This window comes from Polypterus senegalus, chromosome 17 (assembly GCF_016835505.1).
Source record: "Polypterus senegalus isolate Bchr_013 chromosome 17, ASM1683550v1, whole genome shotgun sequence".
In the NCBI taxonomy this organism is placed as follows: domain Eukaryota; kingdom Metazoa; phylum Chordata; class Cladistia; order Polypteriformes; family Polypteridae; genus Polypterus; species Polypterus senegalus.
In genome coordinates, this window is record NC_053170.1 from 11,288,419 (window position 1) to 11,316,070 (window position 27,652).

Consider the following 27,652-nt stretch of genomic DNA (forward strand, 5'->3'; position numbering starts at 1 on the left):
CGAACCCAAGTCTCCTAACTGCGAGGCAGCAGCGCTACCCACTGCGCCACCGTGCCGCCCCCCTGAACCCTGCATCATATCAAATAGTATTAAGACCGTGAAGTTGAACCAGATATGCACAATAATGGATTCAAAGCACACTAGCAAATCCAGCAGGGAGAACGGTAGGGTTATGGGGTGGCCTAGTCAGAACCTGGAATTGAATCCCATTGAAACTTTGTAGGGGGGATTTGAAACGAACAGAACATGCAAGAAAGCCCACACACTTCTTGCAATTGAAGCAATTTTTCATGGCGGAGTGCAGAGGCGGCCTTAGGGGTGTGCAGGGCACAGGGCTGACCAACCCCACGCGGGGCCGGTTACGTCAAACTCTGTTACCGGTATGTGTGGACTGTACACACCTGGGCACAAATTTAATACCAATAATGTTAACATACACCGGATGTTCTCATTACGGTATTCAGCTACATTTGTGCAAGAAAGCACACAGACTTTATCGAAAAATAACGCTATATTCTATTAAAAAAAGTCCAATTCATAATTCATGACAATACCACGACAATGCGAAATGCGATGTGGTGTCATGCGGAAATTAGCAGGGCGCCTCTTCTAGAAAAAGCACCCAAATACTCTGAGTGTCGATATGCAGGATGTCACAGTCATAACTCACCGTGATGTCACGTCAGCCAGTTAACATGTTTGTGTGCAATATTAATATTCGGACATGTTCATGGCCTACAAATAAAATGTGAGTTTCAGTGTTTCGGCAGGATGTGTGAAATTAACGTCGAGGTATCATCATGAAATCTCTTACCGGTTTCCAAGTTCCGAGATGAGAATCCACTTTCCTTGTCTTCCGATTGGAGAAGTCGTGGATTACTTCTTTGTAGTCTAGTCTGGATCTGCAATGTCTTTTTCTATAGATAGGAGAAGCCAAAACAGGGATTAATGGGCTCTACCTCTTTTAGGAACGGGTTATACTGGCGACCCTTTACCAGGCGATGAAGATGGGCTATGCAATGTTTTCAAAGACGAACATATGCAGAATTTGACCCTGAAGAGGGATTTGAAAAGGGTTCCTCTTAGAAGCATGTCAAGTGCGTATATATATATATATATATATATATATATATATATATATATATATATATATATATATATATATATATATATATATATATATATATATATACTGCTCAAAAGAATTAAAGGAACACTTTTAATCAGAGTATAGCATAAAGTCAATGAAACTTATGGGATATTAATCTGGTCAGTTAAGTAGCAGAGGGGTTGTTAATCAGTTTCAGCTGCTGTGGTGTTAATGAAATTAACAACAGATGCACTAGAGGGGCAACAATGAGATGACCCCCAAAACAGGAATGGTTTAACAGGTGGAGGCCACTGACATTTTTCCCTCCTCATCTTTTCTGACTGTTTCTTCACTAGTTTTGCATTTGGCTACAGTCAGTGTCACTACTGGTAGCATGAGGCGATACCTGGACCCTACAGAGGTTGCACAGGTAGTCCAACTTCTCCAGGATGGCACATCAATACGTGTCATTGCCAGAAGGTTTGCTGTGTCTCCTGCACAGTCTCAAGGGCATGGAGGAGATTCTAGGAGACAAGCAGTTACTCTAGGAGAGCTGGAGAGGGCCATAGAAGGTCCATAACCCATCAGCAGGACCAGTATCTGCTCCTTTGGGCAAGGAGGAACAGGATGAGCACTGCCAGAGCCCTACAAAATGACCTCCAGCAGGCCACTGGTGTGAATGTCTCTGACCAAACAACCAGAAAGACTTCATGAGGGTGACCCAAGGGCCCCATCTCCTCTAATGGGCCCTGAGCTCACTGCCCAGCAGCATGCAGCTGATTGGCATTCGCCATAGAATACCAGAATTGGCAGATGCACCACTGGTGCCCTGTGCTTTTACAGATGAGAGCAGGTTCACCCTGAGCACGTGACAGAAGTGAAAGGGTCTGGAGAAGCCATGGAGAACATTATGCTGCCTGTAACATCATTCAGCATGAGCAGTTTGGTGGTGGGTTAATGATTGTCTGGGGAGGCATATCCATGGAGGGTCACACAGACCGCTACAGGCTTGACAAAGGCACCTTGGCTGCCATTAGGTATCAGGATGAAATCCTTGGACCCATTGTCAGACCCTATGCTGGTACAGTGGCTCCTGGTGCATGACAATTCCTGGCCTCATGTGGTGAGAGTATGCAGGCAGTTCCTGGAGGATGAAGGAATTGATACCATTGACTGGCCACCACACTTTCCTGACCTAAATCCAATAGAACACCTCTGGGACATTATGTTTTGGTCCATCCAATGCCACCAGGTTGCACCTCAGACTGTCCAGGAGCTCAGTGATGCCCTGGTCCAGATCTGGGAGGAGATCCCCACAACACCATCTGTCATCTCATTAGAAGCATGCACCGATGTTGTCAGGCATGTATACAAGAACACAGGGGCCATACAAAGTGCTGCGTACAATTTGAGTTGCTGCAATTAAATTTTGGCAAAATGGACTAGCCTGCCACATCATTTTTCACTCTGATTTTTGGGGCGTCTTTGAATTCAGGGCTCTGTAGGTTGATCATTTTCATTTCCATCAAACGATGTGGCATCCTTTCGTTCCTAACACATTACCCAGTCTATATCAGTATAGATATCCAGGAGGATTTCTTTTCCCATTGAGATCTGATGTGTTTTCAAAGTGTTCCTTTAATTTTTGAGCAGTTTGTGTATATATATATATATATATATATATATATATATATATATATATATATATATCTATATCTATATATATATCTATATCTATATCTATATATATATCTATACTAATAAAAGGCAAAGCCCTCACTCACTGACTCACTCATCACTAATTCTCCAACTCCGTGTATCATCGTATCATGTATATATATATATATATATATATATATATATATATTGTCAGGGATGCCAGGGGCAACGACCCAGCCGGGACGCCATGAGGGACCGGAAGAGGGTCAGAGCCCACCCTGGATCACGTGGGGGCCGCCTTACTGGTTGCTCTGTGGGAAGCTCCACCCTGTAGGGGCCCGTGGTCACCGCCAGGAGGCGCCGCAATGCCTTGGGGACCTGTTACCCTGGTGTGGCGGAAGTGCTGGGGGGAAGATTTAGGACGGCACCCGGAGAGCTGCCGGGAGAACAGCCGGCAGTTCCGCCACACTGGGGCGTGGCCAGAGGAGGAATTTCCGGGAACACCTGGGGCTCATCCGGGGACTCTATAAAAGGGGCCGTCTCCATTCATTCAGGGCTAGAGTCGGGTGGAAGGAGGACAAGGCACGAGGAGAGTGTTGAGCCGGCCAGAAAACACTAAAAAGGAGGCATGTCAGACGTCGTGGTACATTTTCTGATGCAGCTAGACGAAAACAACTTTGTGGCGCTGCGTGCCAAATACACAAAACAATTACATTGACAATCATGTTACGTTATTTTCAAAATGTTTCCTTTTCTTTTTCTTTACTTCTTTAACACACTATTTCTCCGCTGCGAAGCGCAGGTATTTTGCTAGTATATATATATATATATACTAGAGAATATAACTTGACCAATCCGGCAGCACATAATGGGACATGCAGACCTCGAAAGCGGGGTCCTCCCTTAGGTGCGGAGCCTGGAGCAGTTGCCCCACTTGCCACCCTCAAATGCCGCTCTTGGCGGAATGGTCAAAAATATCACCAAGTCGATGTCAGGGACTGGTGGGCAGTTATGCAAAATGCCTACAAGAAGTCAGTCAGTCATTTCCCAACCCACTATATCCTAACGCAGGGTCACGGGGGGTCTGCTGAAGCCAATCCCAGCCAGCACATGGTGCACACATTAGGGACAATTTAGAATCACCAATGCACCTACCCTGCATGTCTATGGACTGTGGGAGAAAACCGGAGCACCCTGAGGAAACCCACGCAGACACGGGGAGAACATGCAAACTCCATGCAGGAAGCAAACCCAAGTCTCCTTACTGCAAGGCAGCAGCGCCACCACTGCGCCACCGTGCTGCCCCCTACATGAAGTCGTATCTTCTAAAGAGGGCAAAGCCATCTTCTGAGGCCAAAGGGTTTACTTACTTTTTCCCCAGTGGACGATTTCATCTAGTGAAGTGTTCTGTTGAAGAAATTGTTGAAAAGTTTCTATTCAAGTTGTGACAGCAGGGGTTGCTGTTGATCCCTGAACCCCACAGACAATACGTCCAAACACCAGGTAACAGTCCCAATAATGAATTTTATTTTTACAATAGTGTGCACAAAGCAACGGAGCGACTATGTCTCCCGGCTGGCCTGGGAACGCCTTGGGATTCTCCCGGAAGAGCTGGAAGAAGTGGCCGGAGAGAGGGAAGTCTGGGCCTCTCTGCTCAAGCTGCTGCCCCCGCGACCCGACCCCGGATAAGCGGAAGAGGATGGATGGATGTGCACAAAGCACCTCCACCTCCACTATTCTCAATAATAAATCAATGATAAATAATAATCAATAAAAAATCCCCCTCTCCACCCAGCAGCTCCGTCACACTCCCACCCAACTCCGGCTCAGTCTGCTGGGGTTTCCCACAGTCCTTTTATATTCCTTGACCCGGAAGTGCTTCTGTCCCTCGGTCCATGTGATTTTATAGCACTTTTGGGTCAGATGAAAACGTTTTCTTTTCTTCAGGCCGGAAGTACTTCATTCCTTCCACCCCCATGATTAGGGAGTACTTCCAGGCTATAATGAAAACACTCGTGCCTCCCTGCAGCGTCCCCTGGCGGCCCCCACGGTATTCAACAGGGCTGTGAAGCCGAACTCCAATGTCCATGATGCCCTGCTGGAATTCAGGGCACCTCCATGTTGCAGGGAGGACTCCATAGTGGCGTGGGGGTATTGGCCGGGAATTAACAGCCAGCCATCTATCACAAAGTATATCACCTTTATCTGTTGGCACTGTTTGTATGAAGATCCAATGTTTGCCTGTTCAAAGCCAGCCATTTTCTTGGGGGTGTATTTACTTTTTCACATGACTGCAGTCCTCCCTCTGGCTGTATATTGGGCAGGGAAGAGGGGGTCTCAGCAGTGGTTCATTGAGTTTGTTGGTGGGTCATTTGCGATTATGGTTTGCTGTTTGGATGTATTTGGCCTTGTGATTATTTTTGCTCTGTTCGATGGATTTCTAGGTCATGATTTGGGACTTTTTGGCTGGGATTGCCTTTTCCACAACTCCCTTTTGCTCTTTTTTTTATATATAGTTCCTATTCCATTTATAAACATTTTTCTTTTAGAAAGATTTTTTTGGGAGAAATTTGTCTCTAACAAGCCAGACAATCTAAGGTATTTGGGGACTTTACGGGTATTTTTGATCTTTTGAAGCTAAAAAAAAACTCTTTTAGGCCCGTGTAGGCCGAAGATGACCATTAGATTTTGGGTTCTGGTGCTCTGGGCTGACTTCTATTCTGGGTGAGGCCCCAGCCTGCTTTTTTGGCTCTTTTTTGAGGCCTTATACCCTTTTCGCCATGTCTGGGACTTCCATATCATTGCTCACTCCAACTCACTCCATAGTTTACACTGAGTCACAGTGCTGTGAAAAGGTTTTAGCCCCCTTTCTAGTAACATTTTGCACAATCAGTAATCTCAGTCAGCTAAGTCTTATTATCCGTTACTTTGGACAGCTGCTTGACTAAGGAAGTGTGGATGCTAGATGGCACTGTTGCCCCTTTAAAGCCAACAGACAGACACTCAGGACACCAGGTTAAAGCACCAAGAAGTTATTTTAATAGTTCTCTTCTTTAAACAGTGCTCCCCACGTACCACAGCCACAATAACACAAGTGAATGAATATAATAATCACAATTCTCTCTCTTCTCTATCTCTTCCACACCTCCACCTGACTCCGGCTCGACTTGCTGGGCTTTCAGCAGTCCTTTATTTAGTCCTTGACCCAGAAGTGCTTCTGTTCTTCCTCCCATGTGACTTGCCACACTTACAGGTCAGATCGAGAATTCAAGTTCTTTAATCAGCCCAGAAGTACTTTGGGGCTTCCTTCCTCGTGACTTCCTAGTACTTCGAGGCCATAAGGGAAGCGTGACTGTCCAGGTCCTCCTACAGCACACCCTGGCGGTACCCAACAGGGCTGAGATAGCGAACTCCAAGTCCCAGGATGCCCTGTGGGAATCTGGGGCACCGCTACACTCCAGGGGAGCTGCCATTTAGCATCTTAGGGGAGGCAGTGTCCAAAAGTTTTTTATATAGTCCTTGACCCAGAAGTGCTTCTGTTCTTCCTCCCATGTGACTTGCCACACTTCCAGGTCAGATGGAGAATCCCAGTTCTTTAATCAGCTTCGGGGCTTCCATCCTCGTGACTTTGTACTTCCGAGCTATGGGGAAAATCTGACTCCCCAGGTTCTCTTGCAGCGTACCCAGCTGGGCTGTGGTATAAAACTACATGTCCCATGGTGCCCTGTGGGAATCCGGGGCATCACTACACTCCAGGGGAGCTGCCATCTAGCGTCTTGGGGGAGGCAGTGTCCAAAAGTTGTTGCCTTCCCCCACCCTTCCATTCTTGGGGCGTCCCAGTCAGGCTGAGCTGCCAGCCGTCTCTTACAGAAGCAATTATGTTTTCACACACGTAATGCAGATATTGGGTAACTTTTTGTTTATGTAATATTACAATTTGTTTAACTATCAGTAGCCATTCATTGTGACAGCCATAAACAATTGAGGCTATCAGGAAGGGGGCAAATACTTTTCCACAGCACTGTACGTTCTAAATAGTCTGGTTTGTCTATCCCCCAAGGTACCAGCTACAATTAGGGTTGCCATGGCCTGTGCCATGCTGCCAGGCTAGGCCATTGACTTTCTGCCCCTTTCCTCATTAATTCCAACTCCAGAGGGTCGGTTGGAGGGGTTCGGCCCCCGTTTGATTTATGACTCCAATGCTTCTCTTAAGCCTTCCTGTCTCCCTCCCTGTTTTCTCTCCAGCTCTGATGCATGCCGTCGTCTTTGGCAACGTAACAGCGATAATCCAGCGCATGTACTCGCGCCGTTCCCTCTACCACACGCGCATGAAGGACCTGAAAGACTTCATCCGGGTCCATCGCCTCCCTCAACAGCTCAAACAGAGGATGCTCGAGTACTTCCAGACAACCTGGTCCGTCAACAATGGCATCGATGCCAACGAGGTGAGACGGGTGAGTAGCCGCAGGGCTCCGGTTGACCTTCCCGGTCGGTGGTTGACCTCTCTCCTTCTGTCCCCTACCCGCACAGCTCCTGCACGACTTCCCAGATGAGCTGCGAGCAGACATCGCCATGCACCTCAACAAGGACATCCTGCAGTTGCCCCTGTTTGAGTCGGCCAGCCGCGGCTGCCTGCGCTCCCTGTCCCTGCACATCAAGACGTCCTTCTGTGCCCCGGGCGAGTACCTCATCAGGCAGGGGGACGCTCTGCAGGCCAACTACTTTGTGTGCTCCGGCTCTCTCGAGGTCCTCAAGGACAACATGGTTCTGGCCATCCTAGGTAAGCGGGCATCACCTTGGCACAGGGATGTGGTGTGACACAAGGATTGCTGACAGGACAGTGATAGGTGCTGCACCAGCACCTCATTGGCATTGCATTTACTCTATGGACCAGTGGCATTATGGTAGCTGTTTCATTCGCTTCCTGGGCCATTGGCAGTAGGATAACCGTGTGAAAGGCACTACAGAGCATCGATATTTTTGATTTAGCTGCATTTTGTCCTGTGTGGGGGAACACCCAAAAAAAAAAAATGACAAACTTACTTGAAAGTGAAAATTTACTTTTAATCAAATTATTACATTTTAGCTGTTTGAAATTTGTTTTGTGATTTTGTTTGTCAAATGTTGTGTTTTTTATAAAATGAATTGAAATGTATGCATTAGTGACACGGTCAGCAGCCATTTTAGGTTACAAGCCTGTGCAGCTCAGGTGTCTGCCTGCTGTCAGCAGCCTGTGCTAAAGCTCCTGTGTCTCCAGATTCGACTTTTCATTAGCCAATCAGCAGCAGGTTAGCCTGGTGATGAGAACGTCTTTGTTCAAGTGAGTGGCTACACAAAACGGTCATGTGACCTAAAACCTGACCATCCATTTAAACAAGAACGTTTGCCAAGAAGTTAAACATTTGAGACCAGATAAAGAAAGATATTCTGTTAAATTAGCAATCGGGTGACTGTGGTAAAGTTTATTTGAAAACATTGTGTTGACGTGAGGATGAGCCAATGACAGAGCTGCGAAGAGGACTTCAATTCCCAGCAGTCACCTGCACAGCACAGGGGTTGACAGGTGGAAGCTTGCTGTTTAAGGAATAGTGATGGGCATCTCGGTTAACTTTACTGATTCGATTTTTTAAAATTACGTGTTTAAATTAACTGATTCATTTGGTTCATTTCTATATATATATATTTATAATCCAACATCTGTCTGTCTGCCTGTCTGTCCGCTTTTCATGAGAGAATTACTTAACGGATTTAGATTGATTTTTTTCTATAATTTGCTTGAACATTCCAGTTCATTTTGCGCTATGTATCATACTTTGCTCCCGGTACCGATTTATTTGTGCAAATCCAAGACACACAAAGCTTGCTGTGGGAAGGGGTTGCGGCTCTCCTCACTCGCGCTTAGGCTTCGGGGCCTGTACTTTACCTCCGCTTAGCTAGCGAATGAGAGAACTACTTAACGGATTTAGATCGTTTTTTGTTTTTTTCTAGAATTTGCTTGAACATTCTGGTTGATTTTGCGACTTCTCTCCAAAGTTCGCTTGCGGTACCGATTTATTTGTGCGAATCGAAGAGACGCATCGGGCCAAGGGGAGGAGGTGGGACCCTCCTCACTCACACTCCAGCCTCGGGGCATATATCTTACCTCTGCTTAGCTAGCGAACGAGAGAACTACTTAACGGACTTCGATCGGTTTTGTTTTTCTAGACTTTGCTTGAACATTCCGGTTGATTTTGCAACTTCTTTCATTGCGCTAAGAATCACAGTTTGCTGGTAGGAGCGATAAATTCACGCTAATCTGAGATGGAGGCTGTGGGCCGAGGGGAGGGGCAAGCGTGATGTCAGGAGTAGAGAGCTGGGTGGGGCATCTTTACTGTCCTGTTTCACTAATATGTGGGCGGAGCTGCAGAGGGGACGGCTATTCTGTAATTAAAACAAAACCTTTTGGGGGTTGTCCCCTTTAATGAATTGCAAATTAATTATTATTTATTTAATTATATTATAAGCTAGCAAAATACCTGCGCTTCGCAGCGGTGAAGTACTGCATTCAAATTTTTATTAAGAAGAAAATTAAACCTTTTTAAACTGTGGGACAATATGCCAATAATTATTTGTTAAGGATCTCTTTGTATACCACATTGTGAGTTCGGCCCTCCGGTTGTAATATGACCAAGCTGTGCGCTGAGCTTACTCTCGAGCATGTAACGTACAGTCGGCCATGTGAACAGTAATCTTGTCTCAAATCTCACTGCTTGGATTGCTGCTGTCATAATCGGTTTGAGTTTCATGGTTTGTTTCAATGACGACAGTATTTGTAGGACTTGTGTTGAAGTGACATTCGGCATCTGTCAAGCGTTGTAAGCATACAACCAGTTTCATCGATAACTTCACATCCAGCTTTTGGGAGTTTAAACATTCATAAACATCAAAGTGTCCACTACTGAAATCGTCATCTGTGAATCTAAGATGTTTAAGAGGCATTGGCGGTTGTCGAAAGGTGTGAAATATTTGGCCATTTCAGTACACTTGAAAGCGACAACCGAACAATTCAGCGGCAGCCATCAACTCACATGCAGATCCATAGGTGAAGGGCTTAAGCATTTCACTCTTCTAGTGCTCCTGTGTAGTCTAATTATCTCCTGTACCGTCATCAGTCCACACCTTGAACCTGTCCCAGTCATTCAATACATAAGACACAATGTTCCTCCAGATATCAAGAGTGAGCCTGATATGGCCGTGCAATATGTAACAAAGAGAATGGAAAAGGCAGGTGCCATCTCTGGGCATGGAAACCACTCGGTAAGTGACAGTTCTTTGATCGATAGAATTTCTTGAAGATGGGCCCATAAGTAACAAAGACTGTTGAAAAGTTCAATATGGCGGCTGACAGTGGCATCATACCACCGAAATAAGTACGTACATTGGTTTCAGTTAGTGGAGGGAAGCCGCCTACCAAATTTTCGAGAAGATGGGGCCATAAATAAGAAAGTTCAACATGGCGGACGTTGTTGACCGTTATGACCATTACGTGTAGAATTTCGAAATGAAACCTGCTCAACTTTTGTAAGTAAGTTGTAAGGAATGAGCCTTGCAAATTTCAGCCTTCTACCTATACGGGAAGTTGGAGAATTAGTGATGTTGGAAAATTCAATATGGCGGCTGACAGTGGCGTCATACCACCGAAATAAGTACGTACATTGGTTTCGGTTAGCTAAGGGAAGCCACCTACCAAATTTTGCAGTGGTAGCGCTGCTGCCTCGCAGTTAGGAGACCCTTAAGGGTTCGCTTCCCGGGTCCTCCCTGCGTGGAGTTTGCATGTTCTCCCCGTGTCTGCGTGGGTTTCCTCCGGGCGCTCCGGTTTCCTCCCACAATCCAAAGACATGCAGGTTAGGTGGATTGGCGATTCTAAATTGGCCCTAGTGTGTGCTTGGTGTGTTTGTGTGTGTCCTGCGGTGGGTTGGCACCCTGCCCAGGATTGGTTCCTGCCTTGTGCCCTGTGTTGGCTGGGATTGGCTCCAGCAGACCCCCGTGACCCTGTATTCGGATTCAGCGGGTTAGAAAATGGATGGATGGATGGATGGGGCCGTAAATAAGAAAGTTCAACATGGTGGACGTTGTTGACCGTTATGACCGTTACGCGGACAATTTCGAAATGAAACCTGCTTAACTTTTGTAAGTAAGCTATAAGGAATGAGCCTGCCAAATTTCAGCCTTCTACCTACACGGGAAGTTTGAAAATTGGTGACGTTGGAAAATTCAATATGGCGGCCGACAATGGCGTCATACCACCGAAATAAGTACGTACATCGGTTTTGGTTAGCGCAGGGAAGCCGCCTACCAAATTTTGTGAAGATGGGGCCATAAATAAGAAAGTTCAACATGGCGGACGTTGTCGACCGTTATGACTGCTACGCGTAGAATTTCAAAATGAAACCTGCTTAACTTTTGTAAGTAAGCTGTAAGGAATACGCCTGCCAAATTTCAGCCTTCTACCTACACGGGAAGTTGGAGAATTAGTGATGAGTCAGTCAGTCAGTGAGTGAGTGAGGGTTTTGCCTTTTATTAGTATAGATATATTAAACATGCTGGTAGTTAATATCATATAATATTAACCTTTTCAAAAGTATGAAGCATGTCAATATAATCAAAATGCATAATAAAATAAGACCCTAAATTCAAGAATCATAAATGAACAAGAATTGTGGAACTTGTTCTTAGGAAATGATTCAGTGGTTCACTTTATGAATTAAATGAACAAGAATCCTGTGACTTGTTCGCAAATCAAATGAATAAGAATTATGTGACACCTTCTCGGGTAATGATCCAGTTCACGATTTAAAAAAAAAAAAAAAATTTGATATGAATTGTTTGTGAATCAAATGAATGAGACCCGTGAGACTCATTTTCAGGTAATGACCCAGTTCATGAATCGAAAGAAAAAAGAATCGTGTGACATTTTCTTGGGTTATGATCCATCTCACGAATGAAATGAAAGAGAATCATGTGACCCATTCTATGGTAATGATCCACTTCATAAATCAAATAAAAAAGAATCGAGTGAAACAAATCAATGAGAAACATGTGACTCGTTTTCAGGTAATGATCCAGTTCACAAATCCAATCAAAACGAGAATCGTGTGACACGTTCTTGGGTAATAGTTCTGCTTATCAATCAAATGAGCGTGAATAGTGTGACTTGCTCTCGGGGAAAATGATTGCTTTTCTAATCAAATGAATGAGAATTGGGTGACTTGCTTGTCACTGTCAGCAGTACTGTATAATGACGTTATAATTTATTTAGTGCATTATCCAAGGACCATTATTACAAAGTACCTAACCTTATAAAACCTTATAAAAGAAAATCGTGAGATGAGACGAGACTATTGCCAAGAGATTTTTTCAAGTCCCGACCCTCCTCTCCACCATTTCCGGTTAACGGCCCACGCCCGCGGTCCTCTCACCTCTCATTTGTGTGAATGCTTTTGCCAGACAGTTCCTGTGCTCTTATAAATGTTTACGTTTTCCTCACATTAAGTTCCCAATTAAAGAAGACTTATTATGTCCAAATCTTATTGAAGAATTTCATCACGGAGGGTTATCAACAGAAGAAATGAGCACCAAGAAACCATGAAGTCAAATGAAATAACTCGAAAATTGTCAATCGGTTACACGGCATATTGGTTAAATGCGTATCGATAGACTCTGCTGAAACAGTTGGTGGTGATGGTGCGGAAGATGAAAACATCAACTTACAACATCCCGTAGAATATCTACAACCATTAACACCAGCCGGTCTTCCACCACACAGATTACTGTTGAAAGAAGGACGTATCGTAATGTTGTTGTGTAATTTACGTCTGAGTGATGGGCTATGCAATGGGACGAGATTAGTTGTATTCAAAATCGGTCAAACAATTCTAAACATGTAAAATTTTAACAGGTGATAAGAAAGGTAATGTAGTCCATCTTAACATTAGACACCAAAGGAGATCTCGATACGCCATTTATATTAAAACGTTTACAGTTTCCCGTTAGAATCGCTTTTGCTATGACAATTAACGAATCACAGAGACAAACATTTGAAAAAGATTAGAGCGAAAGAAACAAAATTCACTCACGGGCAGTTATACGTGGCGTTGTCATGATGTAAGTCCATCCTTCCATTATCCAACCCGCTATATCCTAACCACAGGGTCACGGGGGTCAGCTGGAGCCAACACACGGCACAAGGTAGGAATAAACCCCGGGTAGGGCGCCAACCCACCGCGGGTGAGTCCAATCACGGAATCAAAATTCAATGCGATATTGACAAAACCTTAATTCCAAATATTGTTTGTACTGAAGTTTTACAGTAAAAGTGTAAGTTTAAAAAGTATTTGTGTGTTCATTTCAAAGCCAAACAAAACAAAAACGTATAACGCAACGAATACCTCAAACGCAACGTGAAGCATAATTTTCTTTCAGATTGTTACGTTTTCCTATTTTTAACTATGGTTAATTACTCGCTGTAATGTAAAATAGTTCGTTCTATTATGCATAAGTAACAATTGCCATGAAAATAACAATCTGTGAGACCCGGGTTCGCTTCCCGGGTCCTCCCTGTGTGGAGTTTGCATGTTCTCCCCGTGTCTGTGTGGGTTTCCTCCGGGTGCTCCGGTTTCCTCCCACAATCCAAAGACATGCTGGTTAGGTGGATTGGCGCTTCTAAATTGGCCCTAGTGTGTGCTTGGTGTGTGGGTGTGTTTGTGTGTGTCCTGCAGTGGGTTGGCACCCTGCCCAGGATTGGTTCCTGCCTTGTGCCCTGTGTTGGCTGGGATTGGCTCCAGCAGACCCCCGTGACCCTATTCGGATTCAGTGGGTTAGAAAATGGATGGATAACAATCTGTTTAATTGTACATACGTGAGTGGCAGAACTGTGAAGTGGCTAGCATGTAGCGCCCGCCCGGGGGTTGGTGAGGGAAGTGAGCGGTTCTTATATAATTCTATATATAATTTATAAATTCTCTTTCACTGTCAGTGGTCTCACCTGAATTTATATAGCAGTGACCACCACTACAAAGTACCTAACAGGGTGGTCAGTCTTTGTTTTGTATAGTGCCTTTCACCATTATTTTTGTAGCACAGTATCCAAGGACCACCATTACAAAGTACCTAACAGGCTGCTCTGATTTGTTTTATAAAGTGTTATTCACTGTCGGCGGTGTTTTCACACCAGGATTTATATAGCTCCTTATCCAGTGACCACTACTACAAAGTGCATAACATTGTGGCCAGTCTTTGTTAATATACACTCACCTAAAGATTTATTAGGAACACCTGTTCAATTTCTCATTAATGTAATTATCTAATCAACCAATCACATGGCAGTTGCTTCAATGCATTTAGGGGTGTGGTCCTGGTCAAGACAATCTCCTGAACTCCAAACTGAATGTCAGAATGGCAAAGAAAGGTGATTTAAGCAATTTGGAGCGTGGCATGGTTGTTGGTGCCAGACGGGCCGGTCTGAGTATTTCACAATCTGCTCAGTTACTGGGATTTTCACGCACAACCATTTCTAGGGTTTACAAAGAATGGTGTGAAAAGGGAAAAACATCCAGTATGCGGCAGTCCTGTGGGCGAAAATGCCTTGTTGATGCTAGAGGTCAGAGGAGAATGAAAGGGCCGACTGATTCAAGCTGATAGAAGAGCAACTTTGACTGAAATAACCACTCGTTACAACCGAGGTATGCAGCAAAGCATTTGTGAAGCCACAACACGCACAACCTTGAGGCAGATGGGCTACAACAGCAGAAGACCCCACCGGGTACCACTCATCTCCACAACAAATAGGAAAAAGAGGCTACAATTTGCACGAGCTCACCAAAATTGGACAGTTGAAGACTGGAAAAATGTTGTCTGGTCTGATGAGTCTCGATTTCTGTTGAGACATTCAAATGGTAGTCAGAATTTGGTGTAAACAGAATGAGAACATGGATCCATCATGCCTTGTTACCACTGTGCAGGCTGGTGGTGGTGGTGTAATGGTGTGGGGGATGTTTTCTTGGCACCCTTTAGGCCCCTTAGTGCCAATTGGGCATCGTTTAAATGCCACGGGCTACCTGAGCATTGTTTCTGACCATGTCCATCCCTTCATGACCACCATGTACCCATCCTCTGATGGCTACTTCCAGCAGGATAATGCACCATGTCACAAAGCTTGAATCATTTCAAATTGGTTTCTTGAACATGACAATGAGTTCACTGTACTAAAATGGCCCCCACAGTCACCTGATCTCAACCCATTAGAGCATCTTTGGGATGTGGTGGAACGGGAGCTTCGTGCCCTGGATGTGCATCCCACAAATCTCCATCAACTGCAAGATGCTATCCTATCAATATGGGCCAACATTTCTAAAGAATGCTTTCAGCACCTTGTTGAATCAATGCCACGTGGAATTAAGGCAGTTCTGAAGGTGAAAGGGGGTCAAACACCGTATTAGTATGGTGGTCCTAATAATCCTTTAGGTGAGTGTAGTGCCTTTTGCTGTCAGCTTTATTGTAACACCATAATTCCTATAGTGACTTATTTAGTGACCACTTGATCAGCCTTTTATATAGTGCCTTTCCCCATCAGCAGTATTACGACAGCCTAATTCTTATAGCACCTTCTCCAGGGACCACCAGTACAAACTACCTAACAGGATGGTCAGTGTCTTTTATTTTTTTTTTTGGTACTTCATGCAAATGTCTTTACCAAGCCGTCAGCCCTTGTTTTATGTAGCATCTTTCGTAGAACATGCTGTCCATCTTTCACACAGTAAGCCACATTACAAACCTGTCCACTTGCCAGTCAGGCCTTTTTTTTTGTTCTCACACCATTTATGGTGAGCACTTCATGGAACAAACACTGTTTGTTTTATGTAGCACGTTTCAAAGAGTACGTTTTCACAGTATACTTGATGAGGTAGTAATATAGCACCCTTCTCGGTGGCCTTTGTCCAAATGTTTCCACAGAACAATCCCCCGTTGCCTTCTGTAGCGCCTTTTACACACACTGCAAGTTACTAAACAGTTTGTGTCCTGAACAGGATAATCAATGACATCCACTGTTGCATTCTCTGCTTCCTGTCACATGCTTTCAACCTTCTGTGTGATGCCCAGGTAAAGGCGACCTAATCGGAGCTGACCTGCCCCCCAAGGACCAGGTGATCAAGACCAACGCAGACGTGAAGGCCCTGACCTACTGTGACCTCCAGTACATCAGCGTGCAGGCCCTGCGTGACGTGCTTGAGCTCTACCCAGAGTACGCCAGCAAGTTCACCGCTGACATCCACCACAACCTGACCTACAACCTCCGCGAGGGCAGCGAGGCCGAGGTGAGAGAGTGGGCACGGGGTGGCACGTTTAACAGCACTGACCCTTGAACTTCTGTCCACTGGGCTTTGAGTGTCCTGTGTCTTAATGTTGGATTTCCCTGCGTGTTGATTGGCTGTTAGTTGGCGTGGGTCATGTGTGAGGGCAATGAGGCTGAGGTGAGAGAGTGGGCACAGGGTGGCACGTTTAACAGCACTGACCCTTGAACTTCTGTCCACTGGGCTTTGAGTGTCCTGTGTCTTAATGTTGGATTTCCCTGCGTGTTGATTGGCTGTTAGTCAGAGTGGGTCATGTGGTACAGGACAATATAATATGATCTGCCATTTTTAATTCTTCTTAATCCAATTCATGGTAAAGGGGGACGGGGCTATCCTAGCAGCATTGGGCGTAAGTTGGGAATCAATGCTGTACTGGGTGCCAGTCCATCCTAAGTCCCCCACATAGAGTCAAGTTACAATGGTCGTTGAGGGAGGACTACAGGGAGAAAATGCTGATGTCCTCTCAGAGAGCTACTGGGTGTCGCTACTTACTGTTCCACCATGCCGCCTATGAGGGATCAAACTGATTTAGTACCCTCGTTGCACCTGAGATGTGGGCAGAGTGTTCTTTTCTTATCATTCATACTGCCACTTCCTTTTAAAGTTCATGGCACTGAGGGGCTCAACGGATCTCATAGAATTACACGAGAACTCACTGGTGTGTAACCTGAATTGTGCCAATATGCCAATTTGTAGCATTCAGCTACTTCAAAAGCATAAAAGACCAAGTGGGTCTGATGGCCACTCTGTTCTCACCCTGCTGGCTTTGTTAGTTTGTTTTGCGTATTTGTGTAAAGAGGCTTGGCTTAGGGTTATGGTTAAGTTTCCCTAAATGATCACTGAGCATTAAATTATACCCATCTATGGAATTTGGACCCCAACAGACGCCTTTTCTGTGGTATTTTGATTGTTCTCCCAGTGCTGCCATGGGTTTCCTCCCACAATAGATTTTATATTAATGAGCTAATATAAACCCAAACACTTAGAAGGGTGCCCTCTGGTGGACTGGCATGCCAGTCACTGCTGGCTGTCACCCTTCTCTACTGTGATAAGCTTTGCCCCAGTTTGGTGCTGTGGTGATTAAAGAGGCTTTAACAATTTGTGGGTTAGGGGTCAATATAAGTCTTTTTTTTTAACGTAATTTAAGTGTATTCTTTTTATTTAACTATTAGCTGTGCTACTGTTTCAGTGTGGTGCTGAGGGTCCCAATCCAGGAGGTTTGTTGTGTGGAGGTTACGGTAATGCCCTGTTTGCACAGACTCCCAACCTCTGCATTGTCTCTCGACCCATCTAAGACGGTTAAAATCTAAGTAATCAATATTAAATAATCACCATTACGTTTTATGCCATTTCATATGGGATGGTGTTAATGTTTGTGACCCACCATCTATTGGAAAGACAAATCCAATGCGTTTTATTACTAAAACTATTTTGTGATGCACCATCTTGATTATTGTAAATTTAAATTTGACAACTGTGAAACATTAATACTGCATAATAAAAAGGACGGCCACCTATGATTATATTAAATATGAGGATTATCATATGTAGTTATTGTACTTGAAAGATAATCATTGTATATTAAATATGAGGATTCACAGATTTAATTACTGTAAAATAAATATGAGTATCAAATATTCAATAGGGGCATTGCCAGATTTGATTATCATATATTAGTTATAGGGATTCCATGTTTAATTTTTGTATATTAAATATGAGGGATATCAGATGTAAATAGTTCTTTTCAAATATGAGGACTGTCAGGTATAATCTTTGTCTATTATACATGAGGATTATCAGATGTAATTATGAAATAAAAAGGAGTATTTCCTGATATAATTAATGTATGTATGAGTAAGGTCAGATATAGTTTATATTTTATATGAAATATGATGGTTCTAAGATGCAGTTATTTCACATTAAATATGAGTACTGTCCTATGCAGTTATTTTATATTAAATTTGAGGGCTAAGATGTGTGATTATTTCATATTAAATATGAGGATAGTGAGATATAATTTTTGTATATTAAACAGGAGTGTTTCCATATATGATTAATGCACATTAAGCATGAGGATTCTCATATAAAATTGAATGTTAAATATGTCGATTATCAGATGTGATTATTATAAATTCAACATGAGGATTGTCAGTTGAAATGACTTTGTATTACGTATGAGCATCATCAGATGGGATTATTCTACATTCAATGTGAGGATTTTCATGTGGTCAGTTAAATATAAGCATTGCCATGTTTAATTGGTGCATATTAAATATGAGGATTGTCAGGAAGAATTCTTTTGTATTATATATGAGGGTCACCAGATGGAATTATTTCACAGAATATGCAATTTGAGGAGTATTGTGAGTTAAATATGATCATATGAATTTTGTGAATTTCCCCCAGGAATTAACAAAGTATCTATCTATCTATCTATCTATCTATCTATATAGTGCCTTTCATATCTATCTATCTATCTATCTATCTATCTAGTGCCTTTCATATCTATCTATCTATCTATATAGTGCCTTTCATATCTATCTATCTGTCTATCTATCTATCTATCTATCTATCTATCTATCTATCTAGTGCCTTTCATATCTATCTATCTATCTATATAGTGCCTTTCATATCTATCTATCTATCTATATAGTGCCTTTCATATCTATCTATCTATCTATCTTATAGTGCCTTTCATATCTATCTATCTATCTATCTATCTTATAGTGCCTTTCATATCTATCTATCTATCTACCTATCTATCTATCTATCTATGTGAGCATTGCCATGTTTAATTGGTGCATATTAAATGTGAGGATTGTCAGATGTGGTTATTAATTATTACAAATTATTAAGCAATTAATTATTATTATTATTGAAGTGTATTTGTCTCTAATTTGATCTCTTTTGATGTGAGGCTTATCCAGTCAACGTGTTATTTAGTTACACTTGAGGCCTGTCAGACGTTTCTAAACATGGACGACGGCGCCCTCAGCTCTTGTAGAGCCCTCTGCGCTGGTTAGGCGGCCCATTATTCTTCAGTCTCCATTTTTATTTGGTGCCCTATCTGATTCCCGTCAAGGGTCTCCCTAAGTGCTAAGTTTAACTTGCATCATTTCAGTAATTCTGACTCATTAAGTCACACAACATATTTACTTCACAGATGGCATTGAAGTCTGGGCACTGTACTGATCTTAACTGTGGGGCTTTCCCAGAATTATCAAAGCGATTGCTTTTAAATTCTTGTGTTTCTGTGAGCTCCTACAGTATGTTTAACTCTGAGGGTCTTCCCCTAAATCTCTGAGGGGCATTTATTGCAGTCTAGTGTCTCAAAGCTTCCTAACAGAGTGGCATGGTATACCAGGCTAATCACTTCACAGCAAAACTGTCATTTTATAATCTGAGCTGTAATGTATCTGAGCACAGAATGGAATTAAAAACTGATCGAGGTATGGACTGGGACACAAGGTGGGCTGTCAGCTTGGTGTGTTGTCTGTGAGTGGATGGCAGGACTGGCCTGAGATTGATGGGTGCGAGTGCCATTTGTGGCTCTTAGTGCTTGCAAAGCCTCAGGGCACATCTGAGGCTGAGCCCAGGATTATCTTTTTTATTTTTCAGGGTCTCTCCAGGTTTTCGAGATCTCCACGCCTCTCTCAGGTAAGTTTCTCCGCTGCTACTTCTCAAGCGGCTCAATATCCACCTTTAGTACCAACTCATTTTTGTATCCAGTGTGGGTGGCCGGTGAGGTGATATCAAAGGTTGTCTACTTCTGCACCTCGTCTGCAGTCGACTGTCACTTTTTATTAATGGCAGCAGAGTTAAGCGGGGAATATTCCAGCCCAGCACGTAGGAAGCGCGTCCGAGTCGCTCCACTTATTACTGATGAGGCAGAATATGTGCTGACGGGCGGCAGCGTCTCAATTTAGAACTGCAGACAAAGCTATTGTTCTTCTGAACTGAGAGCACGTGGCGTTCTGTGGTACTGAGGCAGGAGGATTAACCAGACGTGCCTTTACTGGCTAAGGCGTCAGCGCTCTGTTTTAAAGGGAGAATAACATCAGCGTCCAGAAGTTTAACAATCCAACTGAGGGGCACAGGCAATCCTGGCAGCTTCAGGCGCATAGCAGGAACTAACCTTGGGCATGGCTGCCAGCCTACTACAAGGTCCTCTCATGTACATGGAGCCCATTTGGAACTGCCAGTTCACATAAAACATCCCCCTATGAAGATGGAGTAGGGCAGAAAACGCAGACACGGGGAGCAGATGAAGACCCCACACAGAGAGAGACACCCAACAGACAGGCGAACCACTGAGCCACCCAAAGTGTTGTAGAAACTTTCTTATTTAGACACAGACTGACTTGGACATTGAGCCAACATGATACGTTTGAAAAATAACCACACTGCACAGGGTCAGGGCATGAATACGGCCTCATGATATGAATCTGGGCAAACGCGCCAAAATACACGAGAATGATCAAAAAGAGTTAAACACATCAGTAAGGTCGACAAACAAAAACTTTATATGGAAGAACTTGTACTATATGTAGCTAAATATAGCACCTTTCATTTGTCTGTCGTTTGTGGGTTATCACATCCATCTGTTTTATATATTTATGTGTTATATAGTGCCTTTCACACCCATTATATAGTGCCTTTCATCTCTACAACTACAGTGCTTGCGCTATCTACCTATATATATAATGCCTTTCATACCTATCTATCTATCTAGCCAGTGTTTTTCATTTGCCCATTAACTATAGTACCTTTCATCTATCATCATAGTGCCTTCCACAACAATCAACTATATAATGCCTTTCACATTTCTCTATATACTATATAGTGCCTTTAATCAATCTATTTAAACTGTAGTGACTGTTATCTACCTATCTGTATAATGTGTTAAATCCATATCTTATATAGTGCCTTCCACATCTTATATAGAGATTGTTACAACTATCTGTCTGCTATATAGAGCCTTTCATCTGTCTTTCTGACCTTATAGTACATTTCACATCCATTTATTATTTGCCTTTTGCAATTATCAATCTATTATATAGTGCCTTTCATATCTATCTATCTATCTATCTCATATAGTGCCTTTCCTATCTATCTATCTATCTATCATATAGTGCCTTTCCTATCTATCTATCTATCTATCTATCTATCTATTATATAGTGCCTTTCATATCTATCTATCTATCTATCTATCTAGTATATAGTGCCTTTCATATCTATCTATCTATCTATCATATAGTGCCTTTCCTATCTATCTATCTCTCTCTCTCTCTCTCTCTCATATAGTGCCTTTCATATCTATCTATCTATCTATCTATCTCATATAGTGCCTTTCACCTATCTATCTATCTATCTATCTATCTATATAGTGCCTTTCCTATCTATCTGTGTTCACAGCTCAATACAACAGTAGCCCACTTAAAGCTGGTCAGGGTCTGACATTACATCGCCTGTCGCTCTCACTTTCTGTTTCTAAAGGTTGCCAGAGATGTTTGAGTCCTTTTTAAATATATTGCCTTTCTTAATATCAGTGCATCTATAATCAGTGGCTCTGTCTGTATTTATAACAACAACAACAACATTTATTTCTATAGCACATTTTCATATAATTAATGTCACTCAAAGTGCTTTACATGATGAAGAAAAGAGAAATAAAAGACAAAGTAGGAATACAAATAAGACAGCACTAATTAACATAGAATAAGAGTAAGGTCCGATGGCCAGGGAGGACAGAAAAAACAAAAAAAAAAAAACTCCAGACGGCTGGAGAGAAAAAATCAAATCTGCAGGGGTTCAAGGCCACGAGACCACCCAACCCCATTGGGGCAATCTACCAAACATAAATGAAACAGTCCTCTTTGTATTTATTTATGTAGTATTTATTTTTATTTAGGGCAACCTTAAAGGCTATCTTTAACCTTACAGACTCAATCCGTATTTACTGTACCACATAATCTTACCCGTTTAATGTGCCACCTCAGTGATGCCCGCTAAGCTGCACTCATTCAAGTCCTTCCATCCTGTTTCTTGTCTGTCTGTCTGTTTTTTTTTTTTATAAAGGGTGGGAGGCGCCCTGGTGCTTTAGCAGATCCCCGGCCCCCCTAGCCCGGTCTCCCATTTCGTTTTAATTTCACTTCAGTGCTTTTTCTTGTCAGTCTGGGGTGGGGTCTGTGCCATCAGAGTGGTGAGGGTGCCCATGAGCGGCTCAGATGTGACGGGTCCTCCATCTTTCTCCCCTTCACCCTGACATATTTCTCCATGTTCTCTTCTCCCACAGCCACGCCTAGATAGCAGCTGTACTGGTGACACCAAGAAACTGCCATCCATTGTAGAGGATGAAGATGACGATGAGCTTTTCCACCTCTCGCCTTCTAGCAGAACACACCGGAAGATCATTCTGCCCAGTCTGAACAGCCCAGTGCGTCGCGGCTCCCTGGGCAACCTGTTAGGCGATGAGCTGAGGCAGTTCAATGCCTTGCGCCGCACCTGCCGGTCACCAGTCAGTGGACACCGCGGCCGGAGCCCTTCACCGCAGCAGAGCAAGAAAGACGAGCTGAGCCCCTGTGTTGAGGCCTGCAATGGGCGCAAACCTGCCAAGCTGCTGATTCCTTCACTGAACTGTTTTGGACCCCCGGACCTCAGCCCCAGGTAGTAAAGTGAGAAGACCACTAGTGAAGTTCTTCACTTTGGGTAGTTGAATGCTGTAGTTAGATGAGAGTGGTAGACTGGTGAATGTCAAAAGTCATGGGTTGGTAGCAACTTTGTTCAACGGGCAGCAGCTTAGGAAATTAATGGAGGAATAAAAATCAAAAAACAGTAACTGAGCTTGAGCGCCCTCTAGAGGTGCAAACATGTTGAATTACATTGAATCCCATTGATCCCTAGCGAGCTCATCTCAAGGCTGGCATTTTTGGTAACCCCGCCTTTCAAGATTGAGTCCGGTGGTTAGTGGTGGTTAGTTGACCTGACCCTACAACCCTGGCGATTGTTAGTCCTCCTACTAAAGACTGCAAAAGCAGCAGGACCGCCTGCCACTGACAACTTATTATCTGTGATGCCTGGTAATTGGCCCCTGATGGTTCCTGCCGGCTCTTACTCACCGCAGCGCTAAATGGATTGGCAGGGCTGTCAGTGGCGGCTTAACAAGCCATCGATGTGCGCTACGCTGCGCCTCCTGCGGGGACTCATCCACTCAGTGACTGTCACAAATGACAAAAGTTACAGTGCCAGGCAGCACATGAAAATGGAGAGCCAAACAAAATGGGCATTTATAGGATGGTACCTCATGCATGCATGGTGTTGCAGCTGGAGACTCATAGAGGGGCCTACTGGCTTTGGCTGGAAACGTGCGTCCAACCCCCTTGGGCATCTCTTTGTGGCTCTCTGCTTGGTCTGCTTGTTTATGTGTCTGTCAGAGCCCTGCACTCCTGTCTGTCACCACCCTCAGTCTGCCACTCTGTGGTGTCAGCTTCAGTGTCCCACAGTGCCCAGCTCTCCGAAACGTGGGCTTTCTTAAACTGAGAGAGAAGTCATTTGGGAATCTGCAGGATATTCTTTATTGGCTTTATATACTTGTGTGAAGCCGGGAGGGAGGAGCAAAGGGTGTCGGCAAAATGTACGTCAGCAGCAAAAGTGTGTGTGTGTGTGTGTGTGTGTGTGTGTGTGTGTGTCCTCCGTAAGCACTGGCTGAGAACTTCATGAGCTTCTGGGGTACCAGGCTGTCTGTCTATCTCTCTATCTATCTATCTTTCTATTATATAGTGCCTTTCACATCTATCTATCTATTATATAGTGCCTTTCACATCTATCTATCTATCTATTATATAGTGCCTTTCATATCTATCTATCTATCTATCTATCTATCATATAGTGCCTTTCATATCTATCTATCCATCTATTTATCCATCTATCATATAGTGCCTTTCATATCTATCTATCCATCTATCTATCCATTTATTATATAGTGCCTTTCATCCATCTATCTATCTATCATATAGTGCCTTTCATCCATCTATCTATCTATCATATAGTGCCTTTCATCTATCTATCTATCTATCTATCTATCTATCTATCTATCTATCATATAGTGCCTTTCATCTATCTATCTATCTATCATATAGTGCCTTTCATCTATCTATCTATCTATCATATAGTGCCTTTCATCTATCTATCTATCTATCTTTTTCATGCGCCCCCTGCCTCCCACCCTGGCCCCTCCTTTTTCTATCTGTGTGGGTTTCCAGGATTTCTCGCTCCCTCTTTTCTTTTTTACGCTCCCCCTTGTGCCCCCCTCTGTCCCGTCTCCTACTGATTCGCCTCACTCTTGACCATCAGCATCAGCCGTTCATCTCAGAGGGGTGGGGAGTTGAGAAGACGGTCAGCTGCCCAGAGTTGTGTTAATCGCACTGTGACCCTCGAGAGTCACCGCAGGGGCTCTTCTGCTTACACTCGGGCCTGCGTTTCATGTTTCCTAAATCAGGACATGTTGATGCTGCTTGGCTTTCCATGTTGTCTTGCTTGTCCTGCCCTCCTTGGAAAAGACTGATCCTCTGCATTGGCCTGCATTTCCCACATTTCCTGATTCAGGGGCACATTAGCATTGGTTGGCCTGTTTGCCCTTCATTTTTTGAAGCTGGTGCCCATTGTGTGCCCTTGCCCACTCTGTTTGAGGCACGCACCTACTCTGGCCGAGCACTCCTGCTCACCATAGACTAGACTGACCCTAACCGACCCTGCACACTGGCCACACGTTGCCCACATCAGGAGCTCATTGTGCCTGCTGTCACCGGACTGGACTGATCCCGGTCAATGGCTTGTTCTTCCTCAATGAGGAGTACGTTAGCCTGCCTGCCTGCCCTGCTTTCTCACAGCCCTCAGAAGGTAGCTGACCCTGAATGACCCCGCGCTCCGGCCTGCTTGATCCGACGCATATCCCAACAGCGACAGACCCGACTCTTCCTGATCTGCAATTCCCATGTGGTGCTCCAAAGACTCTTTCTCGTGTTCTTACCCTTCCGTTTTTTATTTCCCCAGAGTTGTGGATGGGATTGAAGACAACCAGAGAACCTCTGAGATGCACTCGTTTCACTTCAATGTGGAGCACAACACAAGCAGGGCCTCTGGGGACAGCGGAGTCAAAGGTAATGGGGGTGTCCGAGTGTGGAGCCTTAAACCCGAACAGATGCCCCCCCTTCTCCCTGTGCCACCCAGCAAGGCTTACTGGTGTCCTGTTGCTTCCTCCACAGATGCAAATAAAGTGAACTCGATCTTACTGGCGGAGACGGAGGAAGTGAGACAGAGCATCAGCCGGCTGAACCAGGAGGTAACGTCTCCTTGTAACGTGACGATGTCAGACTCGTTGGGACACACGCGTGTGTAGGACCTAACAGAATGAAGCCCCATGTACGTAGGTACAGCTGCAGGTTTGAAAGCCTCAACAGGGTCAGACTCCATCCCGGTGTTGCTGAAGGTCGACATTGTCTTACTTTTCCAATTCCTCCATTCATGTTCACACTCATGTTGTGGTTGCAGGCTTGTGTGAGTTCTGCAGGCCAGTAAGACCCGACGTGGTCAGTCTTTCTGCAATCTCTGACAAGGTATGCCTTAAAAATGGAGTCAACAACCAGGGTATGCGTGACATCCGATAGGATAAAACTCCCTGGCAATGCCACCGCAGGTCTGCACGATCTAACATAGTCCTAACTCCTGTGAAATCGGACTGATCCAGTGTCAGAGGACCTTACTCAAGACTTCATTCTGATTGAACACATAAAGTTTATCGTAAGGCGTATGTGGGATCTGAGCGATTGAACCTCCCTGGAGATGCAGCTGCTGCAGACTGTGAGGACGCGGGTCGGCCCCACGTTTACCGGATCGCCTCTGTAACCCGCCACCTGTCGATAGTCACGATCAGGATGAGCCGGGCAGATGAGGACCATCACACTCCAAGCAAGGGGGTGGTGAAGCAGCGCTCTAGTGCTTTTATTAAAGCAAAGTGCTCAAAGAGTGCAGTGCCACAAAGTCCAATACGCGAAGAATCCGATCAAACAAGAGATGCTAGTGGAGGTTAAAATCGGTCCAAAAAAACAATCCATTAAAACGAGGTTAAAAACGACTGCCTGCGGTGGGCTGGCACCCTGCCCGGGGTTTGTTTCCTGCCTTGCGCCCCGCGTTGGCTCGGATTGCCTCCAGCAGGCCCCCGTGACCCTGTACTTAGGATCTAGCGGGTTGGATAACGGATGGATGGATAAAAACGACTGTAGTAGGCTGTCCATTAAGACACGAGCCCCATTGCCATCCATTAACTGGCGTCTCCTCAGCTTAACTGGACCAGACCTTGCAGCTATGGAGGTGCCTACCCGACAGACGCGGCCTTCCATCATCCCACAGTCACCAGGGGCCTCATGTACAACGCCGTGCGTAGAACTCGCACTATAACATGGCGTAAGCACAAAAGCCGAAATGTGTTTACGCACAGAAAAATCCCGATGCAGGAATCTGTGCGCACTCCAACTTCCACGTTCTTCTGCTACATATATCCCGATCAGCGTGAAAACTAACGCTCGTGCACGCGCTTTATGTAACGCCCCAAATCCTCCCAGAATTACGCCTATTTGAATATGCAAATCAATATAAATCGCCCTTAAGCGCAGCCTTCTGTGAAAAGACAATGGGAAAAGCACGGGGAAAATATAAGAATTTCAGCGAATACCAAGTGGAGGCAAAGGAAAAACATACTATTTGTTCAAATAAACTGTGGTATAATCAACAAAAGGAAGTTGATCGAGTGACATAGCGTGTTGGAGAAACTTGAAAGCTCACATTCACAAAATCACACAGTGCCGGAAATAAAAAAGAAGTCACATATCAAAGTCACGTGAAAAGAAGAGTTGTAAGCCCACTGTCTGAGTGTCATATGAAAGCTTATTAGGGTACAGAGAAAAAAGGCACACGGTGGGGAAAAAGCACGAAATGTCAACTTCAATCTCGACATTTCCACTTTAATCACGTAGTTTATTTTGTCATTAAAGTAGAACATCATAAAATTCATCTTAAAATCGTTTAATTAACCAGTTTCTAAAATCACATCGTAATTAAAGTAGCACGTTAAATGCTTTGTTTTGTATTTGATCTTCTACTGTATGTGATCTGTGTGTGTGAATCACTACTTGCTTCTTAAACTGGCTCTCTTCCTCCAACTGGACACAGAGTCCATTACATTCGTGATATTACAGCTCTCTGAATAACTAAAATACTGAGATGTATACGTGATGTCATTTTCATGATGATAGGAGTTAAAGCACGTTATTAAACATGTTTCACTTCGATGAAATAATTTATTGCAGCAGTACTCAGGGGCGGCTCTAAGCTTGTGGTGGCACTGGGCAGAGGAAGAATCGATGGCTCCTTAGCCCGCCAATGTCAGTAAAGTACCTTATGCACGGTGGATGGCCACGTATGTTGCAGACACTGCATAGCCGCCGTGCTCATGACACAA

At 44.1% G+C, this 27,652-nt stretch overlaps 1 protein-coding gene across 2 annotated transcripts in view; it reads left to right on the top strand.

The window, feature by feature from the left end:
- The window catches only part of kcnh4a (potassium voltage-gated channel, subfamily H (eag-related), member 4a), a 180,204-nt gene that overhangs the window by 144,502 nt on the left and 8,050 nt on the right, over nt 1-27,652 (top strand). The window contains exons 9-15 of one of the 2 annotated variants that reach the window (XM_039739911.1): nt 6,995-7,194; nt 7,280-7,529; nt 15,887-16,101; nt 19,756-19,794; nt 22,433-22,803; nt 25,189-25,295; nt 25,401-25,477. In XM_039739911.1, the coding sequence (XP_039595845.1) occupies nt 6,995-7,194; nt 7,280-7,529; nt 15,887-16,101; nt 19,756-19,794; nt 22,433-22,803; nt 25,189-25,295; nt 25,401-25,477 (1,259 nt within the window). The remainder of the gene's footprint in view (nt 1-6,994; nt 7,195-7,279; nt 7,530-15,886; nt 16,102-19,755; nt 19,795-22,432; nt 22,804-25,188; nt 25,296-25,400; nt 25,478-27,652) is intronic. The other variant, XM_039739912.1, reaches the window with a different exon arrangement.